Source organism: Bombina bombina, chromosome 4 (genome assembly GCF_027579735.1).
Source record: "Bombina bombina isolate aBomBom1 chromosome 4, aBomBom1.pri, whole genome shotgun sequence".
Taxonomy (NCBI): Eukaryota; Metazoa; Chordata; class Amphibia; order Anura; family Bombinatoridae; genus Bombina; species Bombina bombina.
The window spans coordinates 969,520,243-969,541,580 of NC_069502.1; the positions used below are offsets into that span (position 1 = coordinate 969,520,243).

At 37.5% G+C, this 21,338-nt stretch overlaps 1 protein-coding gene across 1 annotated transcript in view; it reads left to right on the forward strand.

The window, feature by feature from the left end:
* Window positions 1-21,338, forward strand: part of SLC24A3 (solute carrier family 24 member 3) — a 905,365-nt gene that overhangs the window by 607,903 nt on the left and 276,124 nt on the right. Inside the window, exon 4 of the mRNA XM_053712005.1 lies at window positions 8,722-8,796. Within this exon, the coding sequence (XP_053567980.1) occupies window positions 8,722-8,796 (75 nt within the window). The remainder of the gene's footprint in view (window positions 1-8,721; window positions 8,797-21,338) is intronic.

Consider the following 21,338-nt stretch of genomic DNA (forward strand, 5'->3'; position numbering starts at 1 on the left):
TTGCTGCCCGCCCTTGCTTGATAAATCAAGCCCTATGCATGCTCAGAGAGGTGACTGTGGCATGTATTGCTTCTGAAGATGAATCATCCAATAGAATGAGAGCTGCTTAAATCCTATTGACTGATTTGTTAAAGGGACACTGAACCCAAATTTTTTCTTTTGTGATTCAGATAGAGCATGAAATTTTTTTTTGTTTATAAATCTTTATTGTACATCATAATTTTTCATACAATTATAGTTATATATCACAATTTCAAGATGCATATAATTTAGTTAAATTTTTAAAAAAAAAGAAAAGAGGAAAAGAAGTATAATGGGTTTTTAGATAAGGTGGTAGTCCATAGTAGTATATTTACTATTATATCACCCAGTATACTAATATCACACTTATGTTGACAACCGTACCCGCTATAGGTGTAATAGCCTCTCTACTTTATACCTTTGTATATAATATTTTGGGTTTCCTCATTCAATGTTTTAATATACTGTTCCCATTTATTCATAAAGTGATGCTTTCTCCCTATAGTATCAAGTAATGTGTCATATTTCTCTATTATCATCTGTTGCCATATTGCTTTAAGTATCACAATAGAAGGATTTTTTTTCCAGTCCATAGTTTTGTAATTGTCCTTCTTGCTATTAGTATAGTCATTGCAATAACTATTTTATTTTGGGGTTTCTTAATATTTGATATTTGTAATAAGAAAATTGCTTGTTTATCTAGTTCAAATTTCGTTTTGACTATCGTAGATATCCAAAATGATATCTGGGCACGATATTGATATATTTTTGGGCAATCCCAGAAATAGTGGGATAAATTAGGAAACTGATATGAACATTTTGGGCAGAATGGACTAGCTTTCTTTATCAATTTATTCCTCTTTGTTATTGTCATATAGTCCTTATGTAGGATTCTATACTGTGATTCCCTCAACTCACTTGCCATTGTAATTACGATTTTTAGGCTATGGTATAGTTGTTCATTGGTAACTTCTATGTCTATTAACTGTTGGCATTTATTTATTATTAATGGGGTATTTTCCTCAATTACCCTAGCAATTAATTTATTATATATATAAGTGATCTTGTGGTTGCCTTTTTCATAGCTTTCGCACAGTTCTTTAATTGTATTTTTATTACAAACATTTAATGAATCTCTAAGAACCGTTTTTATATATGATTCAATCTGAAAATAGTAAAAATAGTTTTTAATTTTGACTTGGTATTTGTCAAAGATCTCTTGAATAGAATATATACCTTTATTATTCTCTCAACATAAATCACTTACACCTAGATTACGAGTTTTGTCGGTAATCCTGTGCGGTGCTAACAAGCAGTTTTCCCTCACCACTCACCTACAGACAACGCTGGTATTACGGGTTTTTACAAACCCGGCGTTAGCCGCAGAAAAGTGAGCGGAGAGCAAAATTTAGCTCCACATCTCACCTCAATACCAGCTCTGCTTACGGTAGCGTTGAGCTGGCAAAACGTGCTCGTGCACCATTTCCCCATAGGAATCAATGGGGCAGAGCCGGCTGAAAAAAAACCTAACACCTGCAAAAAAGCAGCATAAAGCTCCTAACGCAGCCCCATTGATTCCTATGGGGAAATACTTTTAATATCTACACCTAACACCCTAACATGAACCCCGAGTCTAAACACCCCTAATCTTACACTTATTAACCCCCGAATCTGCCGCCCCCGACATTGCCGCAACCTACATTATAATATTAACCCCAATCTTCCAATAGGATTGAGCTCGCATTCTATTGGCTGATCCAATCAGCCAATAGAATGCCAGCTCAATCCTATTGGCTGATTGCATCAGCCAATAGGATTTTTTTCTACCTTAATTCCGATTGGCTGATAGAATTTTATCAGCCAATTGGAATTCAAGGGACGCCATCTTGGATGACGTCATTTAAAGGAACCTTCATTCTTCAGTTGGACTTCGTTTGAAGAGGATGCTCTGCGTCGGATGTCTTGAAGATGGAGCCGCTCCGCGCCGGATGGATGAAGATAGAAGATGCCGCCTGGATGAAGACTTCTGCCCATCTGGAGGACCTCTTCTGGCCGGTTTCAATGAAGACTTCTGCCCATCTGGAGGACCACTTCGCCCAGCTTCGTTGATGACTTTGGCCCGGCTGGGTGAAGACTTCTCAAGGTAGGGTGATCTTCAAGGGGTTAGTGTTAGGTTTTATTAAGGGGGTATTGGGTGGGTTTTAGAGTAGGGTTGGGTGTGTGGGTGGTGGGTTTTAATGTTGGGGGGTATTGTACTTTTTTTTACAGATAAAAGAGTTGATTACTTTGGGGCAATGCCCCGCAAAAGGCCCTTTTAAGGGCTATTTTTAATTTAGTATAGGGTAGGGCTTTTTATTATTTTGGGGGGCTTTTTTATTTTATTAGGGGGATTAGATTAAGTGTAATTAGTTTAAAAAAACTTGTAGTTATTTTATTATTTTCTGTAATTTAGTGGGGGGTTTTCGTACTTTAGATATTTTTTTAAAATTGTATTTAATTGTAGTTAATTTAGGTAATTAATTTAATTATAGTGTAGTGTTAGGTGTAATTGTAACTTAGGTTAGGATTTATTTTACAGGTAAATGTGTCTTTATTTTAACTAGGTAGTTATTAAATAGTTAATAACTATTTAATAACTATTGTACCTAGTTAAAATAAATACAAAGTTGCCTGTAAAATAAAAATAAACCCTAAGCTAGCTACAATGTAACTATTCGTTCTATTGTAGCTATCTTAGGGTTTATTTTATAGGTAAGTATTTAGTTTTATATAGGAATAATGTAGTGAATTGTAGTCATTTTATTTAGATTTATTTAAATTATATTTAAGTTAGGGGGGTTAGGGTTAGACTTAGATTTAGGGGTTAATAACTTTAATATAGTTGAGGCGACGTTGGGGGCGGCAGATTAGGGGTTAATAAATGTAGATAGGTATCGGCGATGTTAGGGACGGCAGATTAGGGGTTAATAAAATGAAACTAGTGTTTGCGATGCGGGAGGGCGGCGGTTTAGGGGTTAATATATTTTTATAGTGGCGGCGATGTCCGGTTCGGCAGATTAGGAGTTAAACAGTTTTATTTAGTGTTTGCGATGTGGGGGGGCCTCGGTTTAGGGGTTAATAGGTAGTTTATGGGTGTTAGTGTACTTTTTAGCACTTTAGTTAAGAGTTTTATGCTACGGCGTTAGCCCATAAAACTCTTAACTACTGACTTTTAAATGCGGTATCAGTCTTGACAGAAGAGGCTGTACCGTTCACTTTTGGTTAGACTCGTAATACCGGCGTTATGCAAGTCCCATAGAAAATATAGGATACGCAATTGACGTAAGTGGATTTGCGGTATTTTCGAGTCTGGCCAAAAAAGTGAGCGGTACACCTGTCATTTCAAGACTCCTAATACCAGCAGGCGTTAAAAAGAAGCGTTAGGACCTCTTAACGCTGCTTTTTAACCCTAACGCACAACTCGTAATCTAGCCGTTATTTTGTTAATCCAAAACTTATTTCAACTCCGAAAAGGGTAATTATAACCTATTGGAAATTTGGGGTTTACTTTAATTGGAATATATCTCGAATATTTATAATTTGCCCCAAGGTATCTATTAGTAAGCTTCCATGTCGATAAACAATCACAATATACTATATGTTTTTTAATATTTTGGGGGATTTCAGCAGTCTCTGCATGCGGTAAATAAGATATTGACATAGGCATAATCATTTTCTTTCCATACTCCATCCTAATTTATTTGCTGGCATTTGCAATTTAGAGATGCTAATCATTGACTTATTTCCTTTCCACATATAGTTCCTTATTGCAATATTTTAAGATCTTTATTGGGTATTCGTAATGGTAGCATATGAATAGGGTATAATAATCTAGGATAACAGAAAAGAAATAGACCACACCACAAATAATGTGAATGTGTGTCCAATGAGAAAAGATGCGCCTATTTTATGCAACTCCCTAATATTAGAGAAAGCCAATCAGGTGATATACTTAATCTTGATACGATATAATCATATAATATGTGAAATAAAAATATCCTTATATGATAAGTAATGTGTACCTTGTGGAATAATATATACCAAATAACTAAAACAAATGATAAATATGTACATTTAATTATATATACTTATACATAGTCCTTGAAAATAATGGGATGGTATATGTCCATTAGTGCCAAAATAGTCCCAATAAAAGGATCTCCCAATCCGTGAACATCAAAGAGGACCCCAATCGGTGGCTGCTCTCTCCAAAAATATTTGTGACAGAATCCTTTCGTCTTAGAAAGACAAAGAAGAGGCGCTCTGGTGCAGATAATCCTAGGATATGTAAGGGTAATAGAAGAGAACAATGACTCAATACTCACAAGTGTATTTGCACATACAGTGCAATAACTGACAAGCCGAAGCTTCAGAGCCGCTCGGCTGACTCTCTCAGGACCAAACAGCTGCGTGTGACAGTCGCGTCTCAGAGGGTGAAGATGTATATCTGTAATATAAGGCAAAAAGCGCCCTTGGTGCAAAATACCCAAAGCACGGTCAGAAACACAACAGATAGCGGAGGACCTATACTCACATACAGAGTTGCACAACCAGTGCAATATCAAATGATTATCTGCACCAGAGCGCCTCTTCTTGGTCTTTCTAGGACGAAAGGATTCTATAATAATCTAGGCAGAATAGACATTTTAATTACGTGAACTCAGTTTAAATTTAGATTCTGCCATGTTTTAAGATCTTTAAGTATATTTTTAATTAGCGGTGGGTAGTTTAAGTCCTATATTCTATTAGGATTATTAGATATTTTAATTCCTAAATATGTCATGCTTTCTTCTAGTTCCTCAAAAATATATATATTTTTTTCCTTTGTTTTTTGTATAGCGATAGTATCTGAGATTTCTTCATATTTATCTTATATCCTGAGATATCTGCAAATAAGAGGATACTCTCTATAATTTTTCCTATATATAACTCGGAATCTGATACAAGGAGTAGCAAATCATCCGCAAATAGCGCCATTTGTAGATATGTACTCTCGATCATGAAATTTTAAGCAACTTTCTAATTTACTCCTATTATCAAATTTTCTTCATTCTCTTGGTATCTTTATTTGAAATGCAAAAATGTAAGTTTAGATGCCGGCCCATTTTTGGTGAACAACCTGGGTTGTCCTTTCTGATTGGTGGATAAATTCATCCACCAATAAAAAAAAGTGCTGTCCATAGTCCTGAACTAAAAAAAAGCTTAGATGCCTTCTTTTTCAAATAAAGATAGCAAGAGAACGAAGAAAAATTGATAATAGGAGTAAATTAGAAACTTGCTTAAAATTTCATGCTCTATCTGAATCACAAAAGAAAAAATTTGGGTTCAGTGTCCCTTTAACTTCTATTGATCATCATAACTAAAATGTATTTAAAGGGAACATATACATGGAGTCTGATTATGCATTAACAGAAGCAGTACAAACATTTGCCTAATATGCTGTGCATGTAATATGATTCTTTTTTGCATGCAATTATTTTTTAATTTAATATTTCATTAAATCCAATTTTTTTCTTTCATGATTTAGATACAATTTTAAACAATGTTCTAATTTTCTTTTATTAGCACATTTGCTTTGTTCTTTTGGTATCCTTTCCCGAAGAGCATGCTTAGGAGCAGAAATGCACTCCTGGGAACTAGATGAACACATTGGATGAGTCAATGACAAGAGGCTTATATGTGCAGCCACCAATCAACAGTTAGTTCCTTGTAGTGCATTGCTGCTCCTATCCTACCTGCTTTTCAACAAATGATGCAAATTGAACAAAGCAAATTATATAATTAGAAGGAAACTGGAAAGTTGTTTAATATTGCATGCTCTATCTGAATCATGGAAGTTTAATGTTGACTTTACTGTCCCTTTTAACCTCCTTTCCATTCCTCAGAAGTGCTTGAGGCTGTAGTTCAGCTCCAGATAAAAAAAAAAAGCTACAATCACACACATTTGACGTAAGCGTGTGAAACAGCTAATGTCGTCACCTCTGAAGTCACCAGCTTTACAGCTAGGACTGATCGGTGTGCAAGAAATTCTGATCTCAGCATTGCCTAGGCAACAAGCATTTTTGTTCCATGACTGTCCAGCCGATAATGACGAAAAAGAAAAAAAAAAGGAACAAACGTCCTTTTTTTCTGAATATAGTGCACTGACTTTAATATTGGCATAAATGTATATTCCTTGCTGGATATAAGTGTAACAGAGTATAATTAATTGTTCCACAGGACTATACTGCTCAGGAGGGTGTACGTGTTTCACAATTATTTTTTTTAACTCCGCAGCCATCCAGTGATCATTACACATGCACATTACTGAGCCTATCTCAGTATGCTGTCATGACATAAGGACCTGATCCTTATGGTTCTCAGTAAGCAAATTGAAGCAGATTGTTCCTAGAAATATCTGCAAGGCAAAGTGCCTTTTTTGGATGATTCCTTTATTGTTTGCTTATTTTTGGTGGTTACCTCAAATTATGAAAAGCCAGTTTCCTAGAAAGTAATTCTTTTTAGAGAAAAAGAAGAGCAAATGTGGTTGTATGGGAGGTAGACACATAGGTGAGAACAGACAGGTGATCACAATGTTCCTTAGACTGCATGAATACTTAAAGGGACATTCTAATGGCAGCCTCCAAATCATCAGAGCAATAGTAATTATTGCCTTACTTACCCTAGTTTGCAATATGTTTAAACTCAGCTCCTGAGCAGCATTTAACATATGTGGAAAGGTAAAAAAAAAGCCTAATAAACTAGGGTCAGTAGTGATAAAAAAAATATGCTCTAATGAATTGCTGCATTTATTTTTTTGTCCATGTAATAGACTGTTGTGTCAAAGGAAACAGGTAATAGTGATAAGAATTAAGAAATGCAGATGAAACAAAGTATTAACTATAAAGGTTTGATATTCTAAAACAATAATATATACAAAATAATAATATATGTAACTGTCAGACAGAAATAAAAGATACACTGTTATGATTGAAATAAATCACACAATTTTAAACAACTTTCCAATTAACTTATATTACCTAATTTGCTTTGTTCTCTTAATGTCATTCATTGAAAACATACCTAGGTAGGCTCAGAAGCAGCAGTGCACCGCTGGGAGCTAGCTGCTTATTGGTGGCTACACATATATGCCTCTTGTAATTAGCTCACTGGATGTCTTCAGCTAGCTCCTAGTAGTGCATTACTTCTCATTCAACAAAGGATACCAACAAAGGATACCAGGAGAATGAAGCAAATCTTTTTGTACGGGTCTGTGTAATACAGCTCGCAACCGCTGATAAAAAAATATATGGGCTCCATTTATCAAGCTGTGAGAGCAGCTTTGGAGCTACAGTGCGAGCCTGAAATGATAGTTAAGTAGCAGCGGTCCTTAGACCACTGCTACTTAAAGGAACACTAAACCCAACAATTTTCTTTCAGGGTTCAAGTAGAGAATACAAATTTTAAACAACATTACAATTTACTTCTATTATCTGATTTGCTTCATTCTTTAGATATCCCTTGTTGAAGAAATAGCAATGCACATGGGTGAGCCAATCACAGGAGACATCTATGTGCAGCAACCAATCAGCAGCTACTGAGCCTATCTAGATATGCTTTTCAGCAAAGTATATCAAGAAAATGAAACAAATTAGATAATAGACGTAAATTAGAAAGTTGCTTAAAATTGCATGCACTTTCTAAATCATGAAAAAAAAAATTGTTTTTCATGTTCCTTTAACCTTTCCGCCACCTAAAGTATAGCGGACTTTAATCATTGCGATCAGAGGCTTGTGCAATGCTACATGTGGGCATCGTGACAGGGCAAACAAAGTTCATGACGGCGAACTTCGTCCGTCCGCCCGCCGCCCGCCAACTGATGAATGGAACCCCTGTCTTAGATGTGTAGTCTTCAAAGAAAATATGTTAAAAAAAAAAAAAAAAAAGAACCAGACTGTCATGCGGAGGTAAAGCTAAAATAGACAAAAGGGGCGACAAATTGCAGTCAGCGTTACAATACGTGTTTTTAACTACATTATTGATCATATTTGAGAGCTTAGAAGTGTGAATGTCATTGTAATGCTCACAATTGTCTTTCCTAAGTGATCAAAGTACAAAGTGTATGTTGCAGACGTTATTTTAAGCCCATCTTTTAATTAGACGTGAAATAAAGGTATAGGGTGTTTGAATCATTGCTATTCAGTCTGCACAAAGTGGCATATTTTTCGTTATCTAAATTTAAATAAATCACATTAATTTGCAAGGTGAATTTCCAATGCAGAATAGCAATTAACATTAGCTGTGAGGATTATTCAAGTAACCTGCAATCAGACCTGGGCACAGCATTTAAAGCCATTCATTTTTATTATGTTATAATCCCCAATCACTTGAAAAATACATTTTGCATTTCAGCTTTGTAATAATTAAGCGCTGGTATTAATATTCCCTTAACTGTTAGATATGAAAGTATTAATCTGTATAGTGGGTATCAAATCTTTGGTGTTGTGTCATCAAGTTGAAAAAGAAATGTCATGTTAAAATGACTTTTTCTGACTAGATAATCTACCCTTAGCGGGAATGTGATTTTCTTTTTTTTAACTTTGGCAGAATTAGGATGACTGATTGTATCTTACTCCGCTCTACCTGAATTAATAGATCTTTTTTTTTATTTTATTCCCATAGGCAATGTACATGTTCTATGCATTGGCGATTGTCTGCGATGACTTTTTTGTTCCATCCCTGGAAAAGATTTCTGAAGTAAGTATGAATTGTGAAAATCTATTTTTGTTCTTTCTGAATTATGCTAAAATAGCAATTTCTTTCCTTCTTGCTAACCTTTTATAATAATTTTTGAGTGATTTGGAGAAACCCTTGACAATTTATGATGCCCAAGGTAGGAAAGAGTTAGTGGATTGTTTGTAATGGACAGAGTGCAAAATTATGTAAGGTGTAGTTTTAAATCCCTTGAAACTTGTTAATATTAAAGTATATGAAAACCCAAAAAACAATTGACATGGTTAGCATGATGTGAATAAAGTAAGAAAATGTGTAGCATTAAAGGGAAAGTAAAGTCCAAAATTTCATGATTCATATAGGGTATGTCATTTTAAACAACTTTCTCATTTACTTTTATCATCACATTTGCTTTGTTCTCTTGGTATTCTTAGTTGAAAGCTAAACCTAGGTAGGTTCATATGCTAATTTCTAAGCCCTTGAAGGCTGCCTCTTATCTGAATGCATTTGACAGTTTTTCACAGCTAGAGGGCGTTAGTTCATGTGTTTCACATAAATAACATTGTGCTCATGCACGTAGAGTTATTTAAGAGTCAGCACTAATTGCCTGTAATGCAAGTCTGTCAAAATATCTGAGATGAGGAGGCAGTCTGCAGAAGCTTAGATACAAGGTAATTACAGAGGTAAAAAGGATATTTCTATAACAGTGTTGGTTATGCAAAACTGATGAATGGTAAATAAAGGGATTATCTATCTTTTTAAACAATAACATTTTTGGTGTTTGCTATCCCTTTACATAATCCCCTAACAGCGTGAGTCAGAGGAAGTATTTTAGGGCCAATTAACTAGCAGGCTGTAACATATATTGATAATGAACATGCCACAGGGACAGCAGAGTACATTTATATAGCAACACAAACATACCAAACGTGTGATTTTATTAACACTTACTAAGTCCCCAAGCCTCAGGTTGATTGGCCTTCATAGTACGGTGTGAGAGCCATGACAATAGGGACACAGTACAGAGGTGCTGTGTTTTAACCTACCCCAGTTTTACACTTATACCTGGATAGTCCCTTAAAGTCCCAATGCCAGTCTCCCAAAGTAATAGCAATAAATTCAGACCTGGAGGTTCACTTAAAGTTCTCCTTGATGTGGAAAATGAATAGTCTTTCACAGTGTTGCACTTTTACTCTTATAAATTCAACACAGAAATGAGCAGAATACTATAAATAGCGGATATTTTAGCAATTTGTTTTCACTAATGAAGGAAGAATAACAAAAATATATAAAAATATAAACACAGCAGTTATTTAACATCCTGATTGTCTGCGTGTGGACCTGGCAATCAAGAGGTTATATCACTGTTGCTAAATATAAAATATAAAAATATCAACACAGTAGTTATTTAACACCCTGATTGTCTCTGCGTGTGTACCTGGCTTTCAAGAGGTTAATTTACTGTTGCTTGTTTGTTCCCAGCATCAAAGGGGATAAATCACACTCAGAAAGGTATCTACATTTATTTTATTGCACTGATTATTCAATCAGAACATATCCAAAACAACAATTACAAAAATAACTGTAGCATAAAAGTAATCAATTTTGCATTTTTTTTATACATAAAATATTGTCTTCCCTAAAACAAAATTAAATAAAAAAGGTTACAAACTTTCATCTGGTTTCCACACAAAAATACAAGTATTTGTATGTGTCGTGTGCTAATGTACAAGCTGTTACATCGAATACTGACTTTTACGACCTGATGATTAAAATCTCGCCAGCATAGAGAGAAATGACTCTGAATTGTTAGGGACTTTTTTGAGCATTTTAATGCAATGTATGCGTTTAAACTTCACATCCAGAACTCTACACATGACTAGATTACAAGTGGAGAACTAACTGTTGGGTGCAAGCGATAAGGGATATTTCATGGCTCTTTACACGCGTTTGAACAGTAAACAACTGTTACAGGAGACAAAAAAGTTGCACAAAATGCATTCAAAATACATTTAAAAGTACAGTTACACTTATAATAACACAGATAAAAAATATTTTATATATATGTGTGTGTGTGTGTATATATATATATATATATATATATATATATACACATATATGTTTAAATGTGTGTACTTAGGTATTTCTGTGTTTTACTGTATATTTACTGTACATATTTAACAATCCAATGCTCTTCACTTACATGATAATGTACTTTTTATTGTAAATACATGTTTCTATATCTATCTGTATATACCTATACCTGCATATCTATTTTATAGATATATAGGTAAAGATATGTATTTTACATAAACAGTATCGTGTATATATATATATATATATATATATATATATATTCATAAAAAATCCATTATTTGTATGTGAAGAATATAGGGATGTAAAAAATCTATTTTGCGCTTTGTGTTTCACGATTTGGGGCCAGATTATGAGTGAAGAGTTCACATTGCAGGGAAGCATTGCGCTTACTAGAGCGCACTTCCATGGGCTCCAGTGGGTGGCTCATTCTTATGCCGTGGACACAGCAGAGAATCTAGCGCAGTGAAGGGGGTAAGTCGTGCAGTGATGGGCAGCATATTTGAAATATAAATATATAGACCGGTAGGGAGCTGTGGGTCATAGCATTCTTTTCATGTTCTAGCTCTATTTTTATTTTGTAGCCTTTTAATAGTGTGTGTTTTTCATTTTTGAATAAACTCTACCTTAGAATTGGAGCTCGCTGGATCTTCGTTTCTTTCTACATATATATTTATGTGTTTATATTTGTATATGCATATACATATATATTTACAGGGAGCACACAGTCCCCATAGACCACTATGTAAAGGCAATTTTCAGTGCCATTTTTTTCTAACACCCCCCACTTTAAGCCCTAAAAACTTCTTTAGGCAGTTAAAAAAAAAAAAAAAAAAAAAAAGCTACATTTTTTAAAGTAAAAACCAACACTACATTGAAATTTTGGGGGCAGTTGGTTAATTTTCAGAGAGCAAATTGCTACCGCTAGCTTGCGTAGCGTATCCAGCCACTTGTAATGCCTAGTTATTTATTGTGCACCCGTAAACATGCAAATTCAACTGGAAATAAATTAACGCTCCACTTGTAATCTAGCCCTCAGAATTTAACGCGGTCGGGGAAGTGCACATGAAAACTTAGTAATCTTAAAGTGAATGTCAATTTTGATGCTAAAGTGCCCGTTTTTTAAAAATTTGATTAAAAATAGGGGCACTTTAATTCATCAAAATTTACATTTCACTCCTGTTGAGATAAAAAAAACTTATCTTTTAATCTTCACAACAGCTCCAGCTTCCTCCACCCGTCGCAAAGCCTCTTCCTTGGTCTAAAATGAGGAATCTGGCTTCCTCCAATCACGGCATTGAATCAGACACTGATTCCCCCGGGGGGGGGGGGAAGCCGTGATTGGAGGATGACCTATCCATCATTTCTGACGTCAGAAATGGCTTGCAACGACCGGAGGAAGCTGGAGCTGCTGTGAAGATTAAAAGGTACGTTTTTTTTCTCAACAGGAGTGAAATGTAAATTTTGATGAATTTTTAAAAACCGGGCACTTTAGCATCAAAATTGACATTCACTTTAAGGCGCGTTATTTAAATATTACATATAAAATATTTTAAAAATTATTCAAAATGATTAAACATACTGTAAAATATTCTAAATAATCCATAGAAAATATCTTTATATTTTGTAATCATTTTTAATATATTTTTTACATTTTTTATATGTAATATTTCAATAACGTGTATAAAGATTACTAAGTTTTCATGTGCACTAACCCGACCGCGTTAAAATCCAAATTGCGAAACACAATGTCAAAACGCATGTTTCCTTCTCAAGGCAGGGAGAGTCCACAACTTCATTCATAACTGTTGGGAATATCAACATCTGGCCACCAGGAGAAGGCAAAGACAAGACACCCCAGTCAAAGGCTATAAATATACCTCCTACTTCCCCTATCCCCCCAGTCATTCTTTGCCTTTCGTCACTAGAGGAGGATGGCAGAGAAAGTGTTAGAAGAAAGAAGATAGTTCTTTAATGGCTATTTTCCATTCAAGAGAGGACTGGGGTATTGGAGTAGCCATATAAATCTCTCAGTGAGAGTAGTGGTGAAGGTTAGATAGATCCATATGTATTGGGGAACGTTCTCTGTAAGGACATATGGAAAATTAAACTAACTACCCCTGGGAAATCAGTGTAGATGAGTTACACTGCATGTCCTTTTTCTCCACTCAGGTCAGTGTCAGAGGAAGGAGAAGTCTGATACACCTTGAGCAGCTGTGTGTATGCTCCACTGCGTGATTCTTGAGGGGTAAGTCTGTATTGAGTCACAGTGTAATGACTGTTTTTCCTTGGAGGGATCTGAGGACAGACCACCGTAGTTGAGGTTCTCATGTTGAGCATTTGGGGACTTAGCCCCTTAGCGGAGCAATTATAAGGGGTTGATTTTTATGGCTCTGAGGTACCTTGAGACAGGTGGATAACTGGGAACGTTATTTTTTACTTTTTATTTTCACTGCGCAGTTGATATTTTCGCGTGCTTAGACCGGTAGTGGAGGCGGGCTTATCTTGTGCCCCATGTGACCGGCTTTATTTCCTCCTGTCGAGTGATTGCGGAGCCATTTGAGTATCTTAGAGCTCTGTTGCAGTCAGAGGAGAGTCCATAGACTACACCTTCATCTAGCCTGAGCTACTAGGAGAGGGTGAGCAACCCAGCCTAAAGCAGGGTAGAGGTGCCTTACTTTTTATTTTATGGTCCTTGTTTTTTCTCCATAGCTGTAACTAACATCCTTGCTATGGAGGACACTGATGTTAACCCTTCTGAGGGTTCTTTATCTGCAATTAATATTTCTAATAATTGCCTTTATTGTGAGGAGACCATGGTGTGCCCTCCTGCCCAGTTCTGTTCCATCTATCTTGGGGTCGTTTTAAAAGCTAAAAAAGGGGCTAGAAATGTTATGCCTTCAGATAAATCACCCCCTTTCCTCTCCCCTCAACCCAGATTTAACTCTATCTCACAATCAGTCCCCTGCGGCCCGCCATTGCCTTCTACTGGAGGTAGTTTTTTTCCAGCTGATTTTTCCTCACAATTACAATCTGCTGTATCGGCGGCCCTAAATGCCTTACCTATCTCTGGAAAGCGCAAGAGCAAGAGAAAGGTCAGACATTGTCCTGCAGATTTGGGGACATTTCTTCTCTCCAGTTAGAATTGTCAAACCTATCGCATTTTTCTGAAGATGATCTAACCTCTGTCGCATCAGAAGGTGAAATTTCAGATGCTGAGACTTCAGAGGTTAAGGCTCCTTAACCAAAAATTATTTCAGATTCAAAATTGAACATCTCAGTTTCCTTTTGAAAGAGGTTTTAGCCACTTTGGAGGTTCCAGAGGCTAAGCTTACGGAGGAACCTAAGATCCCTAAGGTTGACAGGGTCTATGATGGAAAGCCCCTGAGACGTTTCTGGTCCCAGTCCGTATGGCGACTATTATTTTGAGTTAATGGGAGAAGATTGGATCTTCTTTCCCCCCCTCTTCAACCTTCAAGAAATTGTTCCTAGTTCCTGACTCCCATCTGGAACTGTGGAGTTCCATTCCTAAGGTAGACGGAGCCATTTCTACTCTCGCTAAGCGCACTACCATTCCATTGGAAGATAGCTCTTCCTTTAGGGATCTTATAGATAAGAAATTAGAAAGTGTTTTCTTTCGTGACTCAGATAGAGCATGCAATTTTAAGCAACTTTCTAATTTACTCCTATTATCATTTTTTCTTCATTCTCTTGCTATCTTTATTTGAAAAAGAAGGCATCTAAGCTAAGGAGCCAGATAATTTTTGGTTTAGTACACTGGACAGCACTTGTTTATTGGTGGGTGAATTTATTCAGCAAGAACAACCCAGGTTGTTCGCCAAAAATGGGCCGGCATCTAAACTTACATTCTTGCTTTTCAAATAAAGAGACCAAGAGAATGAAGAAAAATTAATAATAGAAGTAAATTAGAAAGTTGCTTAAAATTGCATGCTCTATCTGAATCACGAAAGAAAAAATATTGGGTTCAGTGTCCCTTTAAGGAGAATGTTCCAACATATGGGTTTTCTTTTCTAATCGGCGGCTGCGGTGGCCACTGTTGCCGGCTCAGCCACTTATTAGTGTGACTCCTTGTCAGAGTTAATTGATGTGGAATCCTCTCTGGAGGAGATTCAGGACAGGTTCAAGGATCTAAGGATAGCCAATTCCTTTATCTGTGATGCTAATATGCAGATTTTTCACCTGAAAGCTAAAGCTTCGGGATTTGCAGTCCTAGCTTGCAGAGCCCTCTGGTTAAAATCTTGATACAAATCCAGGCTTCTTTCCTTACCTTTCAAGGGGAAGGTCTTATTTGGTCCTTGACTGGATTCAATCATTTACACGGTTACAGGGGGAAGGGTTCCTTTCTCCCCCATGATAAGAAAGCGAGACCCAAGGGTCGCCAGTCTGAATTTTGTCAGACCAAAAGGAATGAAAATTAGCTGAGGACCCAGTCTGCCTCCAAACCCAAACAGTCCAAGAATACTTGGAAACCTTGCCAGTCTTGGAACAAGTCCAAGCAGACCAAGAAGCCCACCTAAATTGGCATGAAGAGGTGGGCCCCCGATGCGGGATCGGATCAGGTAGGAGGCAGATTGTCTCTTTTCTCAGAAGTCTGGAAGCAGGATGTTCAAGATCCATGGGTGTCCCAGGGTTACAGGATAGGATTCAAATCGCATCCTCCCAGAGGCAGATTTATCCTCTCAAGACCAAAGAAGAGAGCAGCTTTCCAAGATTGCATTCGGGATCTTTCCTCCTTGGGAATAATCGTCCCGGTTCCTGCCTCTCAAAGGGGTCTAGGTTTTTATTCAAATCTCTTCGTAGTTCCCAAAAAGGAAGGAACTTTCCATCCAATCCTAAACTTGAAATGTTTGATTAAGTTTCTCAGGGTTCCATCCTTCAAGATGGAGACTATCAGGTCCATTCTTCCCTTGATTCAGGAGGGACAGTTCATGACGATAGACCTAAAGGATGCATATCTTCATGTCTCGATCCACAGGGACTACTTCCAGTTCCTGAGGTTTTCATTTCTGGACCAAAACTTCCAGTTCATAGCACTTCCATTTGGCTTAGCTACTGCTTCCAGGATATTTACAAAGGTTCTGGGAGCTCTTCTAGCAGTGGCCAGATCTCAGGATATTGCTGTGGCTCCTTACCTGGATGATATCTTGGTTAAGGCTCCATCTTTTCCTTTGGCAAGAGATCATTCGGACACACTACTGAGTCTCGAACTCATGGATGGAAGATAAATCTTGAAAAGAGTTATCTGGTTCCCTCTTCCAGGGTGTTTTTTTCTGGGGACTATCATTGACTCAGCTTCCATGAGGATCTTCCTGACAGATCAGAGATATTCCAAGCTAGCTACGGCTTGTCTTTCCCTCCAATCCACCTAAAACTCATCAGTTGCTGAGTGTATGGAGGTAATCGGTCTAATTGTGTCTTTTGTGGACATTATTCCTTTTGCTAGTTTCATCTCAGACCTCTACAACTATGCATGCAGAGACAATGGAACAGAGGTCACTTGAACCTGTCTCAATGGATTGTCCTAGACAGCCAGACGACAGAATCTCTCTCTTGGTGGCTCTGTCAGGATCACCTGTCTCTAGGCACGTGCTTCTTGAGACCGTCCTGGGAGATTGTGACCACGAATCCCAGCCTTTCGGGCTGGGGAGCTGTCTGGGGTACCAGGATGGCCCAGGGGATATCTTCCAGAGGAGAATCAATCAATATTCTAAAGCTCCATGCAATTCTCAATGCTCTAAGGTCATGGCCCCAACTCAGTTCTGCCCGGCATATCAGATTTCAATCAGATAATATTACCTTGGTCGCTTACATCAACCGTCAGGGAGGAACAAGAAGTTCTTTAGTGATGAGCGAAGTGTCCCAAATCCTTCAATGGGTGGAGGTCCACAACTGCTGTCTCTCAGCGATCCACATTCTGGGGGTGGAGAACTGGGAAGCAGACTGCCTCAGCAGACAATCTTTTCACCCGGGGGAGTGGTTCCTCCACCCCGAGGTGTTTTCAGAGATAAACCTCAGATGGGGGCTTCTGGAAATAGATCTCATGGCCTCTCGTCTCAATGCCAAGCTGCCCAGGTATGGGTCAAGATTAAGAGATCCTCAGGCAGAGTTGGTAGAGGCGCTAGCGGTTCCCTGGAGGTTCAGACTCGTATGTCTTTTTCCTCCATTGGCTCTTCTTCCTCGTGTAGGGGCTCGCATCAAACATCAGTTTTGCTGCATAGGAGATTAGCTATTCTCTTGGATGTACAGTCCATTGTTAAGGCCCTGGTCAGAATCAGACCAGTGTTTAGACATGTTGCTCCTCCTTGGAGCCGCAACCTTGTTCTTAGAGTTTTGCAACAGGCTCCGTTTGAGTCAATGCATGCTGTTGATCTTAAGCTTTTGTCCTGGAAGGTTCTGTTTTTGCTGGCTATTGCCTCAGCTCGCAGAGTCTCAGAGATTTCTGCATTACAATGTGACCCCCCTTACCTTGTGTTCCATGCTGATAAGGATGTTTTACGTACTAGGTTAGGTTTTCTACCCAAGGTGGTCTCAAATTGCAACATCAATCAGGAGATTGTTGTTCCTTCTTTTTGTCCTAATCCTTCTTCCCCTAAAAAACGTTTACTTTCATAATCTGGACGTGGTTCGTGCTTTAAAATTCTACCTTCAAGCTACGAAGGAGTTCAGGCAATCCTCATCTTTGTTTGTTTTCTATGCTGGCAAGCGCAAGGGCCAGAAGGCCACTGCGACTTTGTTGTCCTTGTGGTTGAGGAGTATTATCCTCTTAGCTTATGAGACAGCGGGACAACAGCCTCCTAAAAGGATTACGGCTCATTCCACTAGGGCTGTTGCTTCTTCCTGGGCTTTTAAGAATGAGGACTCTATGGATCAGATTTATAAGGTGGCTACCTGGTCTTCCTTACATACTTTTTATAAATTCTACAAATTAGATGTTTTTGCTCCTGCTGAAGCAGCTTTTGGGAGAAAGGTGTTACAGGCTGTGGTGCCCTCAGTTTAGGGTCAGCCTCCTTTTGTTTTTGTCCCTCCCGTTTATTCATCTGTGTCCTCTGGAGCTTGGGTATTGGTTCCCAACAGTTATGAATGAAGTTGTGGACTTTCCCTGCCTTGGGAAGGAAAACAAAATGTATGCTTACAAGATAAATTCCTTCCCTTCCTGGCAGGGAGAGTGCACAACCCCGCCCGTAATATATTTAGGCGGCTTCCTTGTTAATTTTTTCTTCTGGCACCTGTTTACCCTAATGTTTCTCCTGCTTTTCCTTGTTCCCTCGGCGGAATGACTTGGGGTATAGGGGAAGTGGGAGGGATATTTATAGCCTTTGGCTTGGGTGTCTTTGCCACCTGGTGGCCAGGTGTTGACATTCCCAACAGTTATGAAGTCATGGACTCTCCCTGCCAGGAAGAAAATGAATTTATCTGGTAAGCCTAAATTTTGTTTTTACATTCCTATGTTCTTCACATAGAAAATAATGGACTTTTTATTATATATATATATATATATATATATATATACCTGATACTGTTTATGTAAAATACATATCTATACCTATATAACTAGGAATAGATATATAGGTATAGGGATATTCAGATTTATGTAGAAATCTGTATTTAAGAATAAATAGACTATATTCTGCTATGTGAAGAACATTGGAATGTGAAATATTAATATTTCATGTCTGGTTTAGCGCACGATTCTATGGGAGAAGAAGTTAACGTAGGTACAATATTTTTTTTTTTGTTGCATATGTCTGGTTTACACTCTTGTGCAAACTTCTTATTTTCAACTTGTAATACGTATGCAATCAGAAGCACGCAAAAAGCCTCCTTATAGCCAAGGTAATGCGGGAGTGCTAAATAGCGCTCCACTCGTAATCCAGCCCACAGCCCAAACTATTATGAGGGAGCTCACTGTATTGATGAGACTTCTTAACTTATCTCTCCAGGGCAGAAATCTTGGGCCCTTAGAATACAATATTGAATTACTGTTTGATTTTTTCCTTTTCTTTTTGAAAGAGTGACATTATGCATTCGGATTGAGCCCTATGAACACGTGTAGGAAAAAGGCATTTGTGGATCTTTTTTTTAATCTAGCTATAATATAAAATAAGTATCTTTTAATAAGGAAATTAATAGAAATCTTTCACTCATTGTCAGCTTTTGCGTTAAACAGGGTGCAAAAATAACGCCAAAAAAGTTGCGTTATTTCACTCTCCATAGCGCTACTGAAAAGCCTCCTTCTGCTGTGCATTAAGGTGCGTTAAGCTCCATACCGCACAAAAGCAGAGGGCTGATTTGACGTGCTCGTACACCCTTTCCCCCATAGACATCAATGGGGAGAAAGTGTTAGAATAAAAACTAACACCTGAAGTGCGGAATGGTGATGGCCGTAACGGAACCTCATTGATGTCTATGGGGAAAATAAAGTTACATTTAAACCTAACACTCTAACATAAACCCCTAGTCTAAACACTTCAAATCTCCCGCCCCCCGACATTGCTGACACTAATAAAAGTTATTAACCCCTAATACGCCGATCGCCGACACTATAATAAGTTATTAACCTCTAAACCTCCGCTCCCAGACATCGCTAACACTATATAATAAAGTTATTAACCCCTAAACCGCCGCTCCCCTACATCGCCACCACTAAATAAAGCTATTAACCCCTAAACTTCTGGCCTCCCACATCCCCACCACTAAATAAAGCTATTAACCCCTAAACGTCCGGCCCCCCACATTGCAAAACACTAAATTAAACTATTAACCCCTAAACCTAACACCCCCCTAACTTTAAATTAAAATTACAATATAACTATATTTAAATAAATAAAAACTTACCTGTGAAATAAAAATAAACCTAACATTAAACTATAAATTAACCAAACCTTACAATTCTATTAAAATTAAAAAAAATTACCAATTAAAAATACTAAATGACAAATTTAAAAAAAAATAATCCTACAAAAAAATTTAAATAAATAATAAACGAAATTATCAAAAATAAAAACAATTACACCTAATCTAATAGCCCTAAAAAATAAAAAGCCCCCCAAAATAAAACACCCCTAGCCTACAATAAACTACCAATAGCCCTTAAAAGGGCCTTTTGTAGGGCGTTGCCCTAAGTTAAACAGCTCTTTTACCTATAAAAAATACAAAGTTCCCCCAACAGTAAAACCCACCACCCAACCAACCCCCCAAAATAAAAAACCTAACTCTAAAAAAAACAAAGCTAATCATTGCCCTTGTAGTTCCACACCTATCCAAGTGTTACACTTCAATTTTATATTGCATGTATGGTGCACCAACAGAACCGTTGGCTTCATTGTTAATGCAGTATTTTCTGCAGTTTATTCATTTTCAATTTCATGTATTTGTGAAACCTCAGTTATTCTGCTGGTATTTGCCTATTTTGGCTTTACTAGTTTGACAGCTGCTAATTTCTTATCTATGGCAAACACTACATTATCAGTGGTACTTAGGGTTGCCAGGTGTCCAGTATTTAACTGGACAGTCCAGTATTTTAGTAGGCTGTCTGGTAAAATCTTCACAAAAATACCAGACACTTAAATGTCCCCTTTTTTTTAAAGTGTCTTAGCGTTGGGAATATTGTGTCGGTGTAAATTGTAGGGCGCCTAGCAGCAGTGCAACGTGATGAAAGCGCCACATACAGTCTTTTTTGGAACTACTCATATATGCTGTTTTGGAACGAAAGCAGAAATAGTCAACACATAAACAAATGAGAGTAGCTGAGCTCCAATAAGGTTTGCTAGTTTGATCTATGTTTCTCTTTTTTATAATGTGCTGACTATTATTCATAGTGGGATCAAGAAAAGACACCCTGATTAGTCACATGATCTCATATTGCATCTGAACAGCTCTATAGATAGGTTGCATGTGCATCTGTAATATAAACATGATACAATTATGATAACATCCAATCATGAAAATACTTGTTAGCCTGGAGTCCTTGCAGATTCACAAATCTATTCACTAAGATTTGGAGAGGTATCTCTGATTTCTGTGTCAGGTCTGTAGGACAATATAGGTTTTAGAGTACTGCAATATTAGAAGCGTTTTGTTTGAGAAATGTGTATGTGAGTGTTCTAGGATGCTGGTGATATTTTACTAGGTGAATTGATTGAATCTTGTTTTTAAGAGGAAGCTTAGTAGAGGTAGTTTAAGTATTTAGATTTTTTTTCATCAGGAGTCTTTGGACTGAGTTAAGGATGCCCATTGATGAATTGTGCGCTGTGGGTGGAGTTAGACATACAGTGCATGGCGTTGGGTCTGGCTATACAGTTGCAGTATGGTTAAACGGATATTAAATACTAAATACATTTTATGCACCCACTCTAATCATAGGTGCTTCTATTTTAGAACCTAGGTTTCACTGCAGGTATCTGAAGAAAATGCAAATGCATCAGCACTGGAATGCAGTGAAAGATAGATTT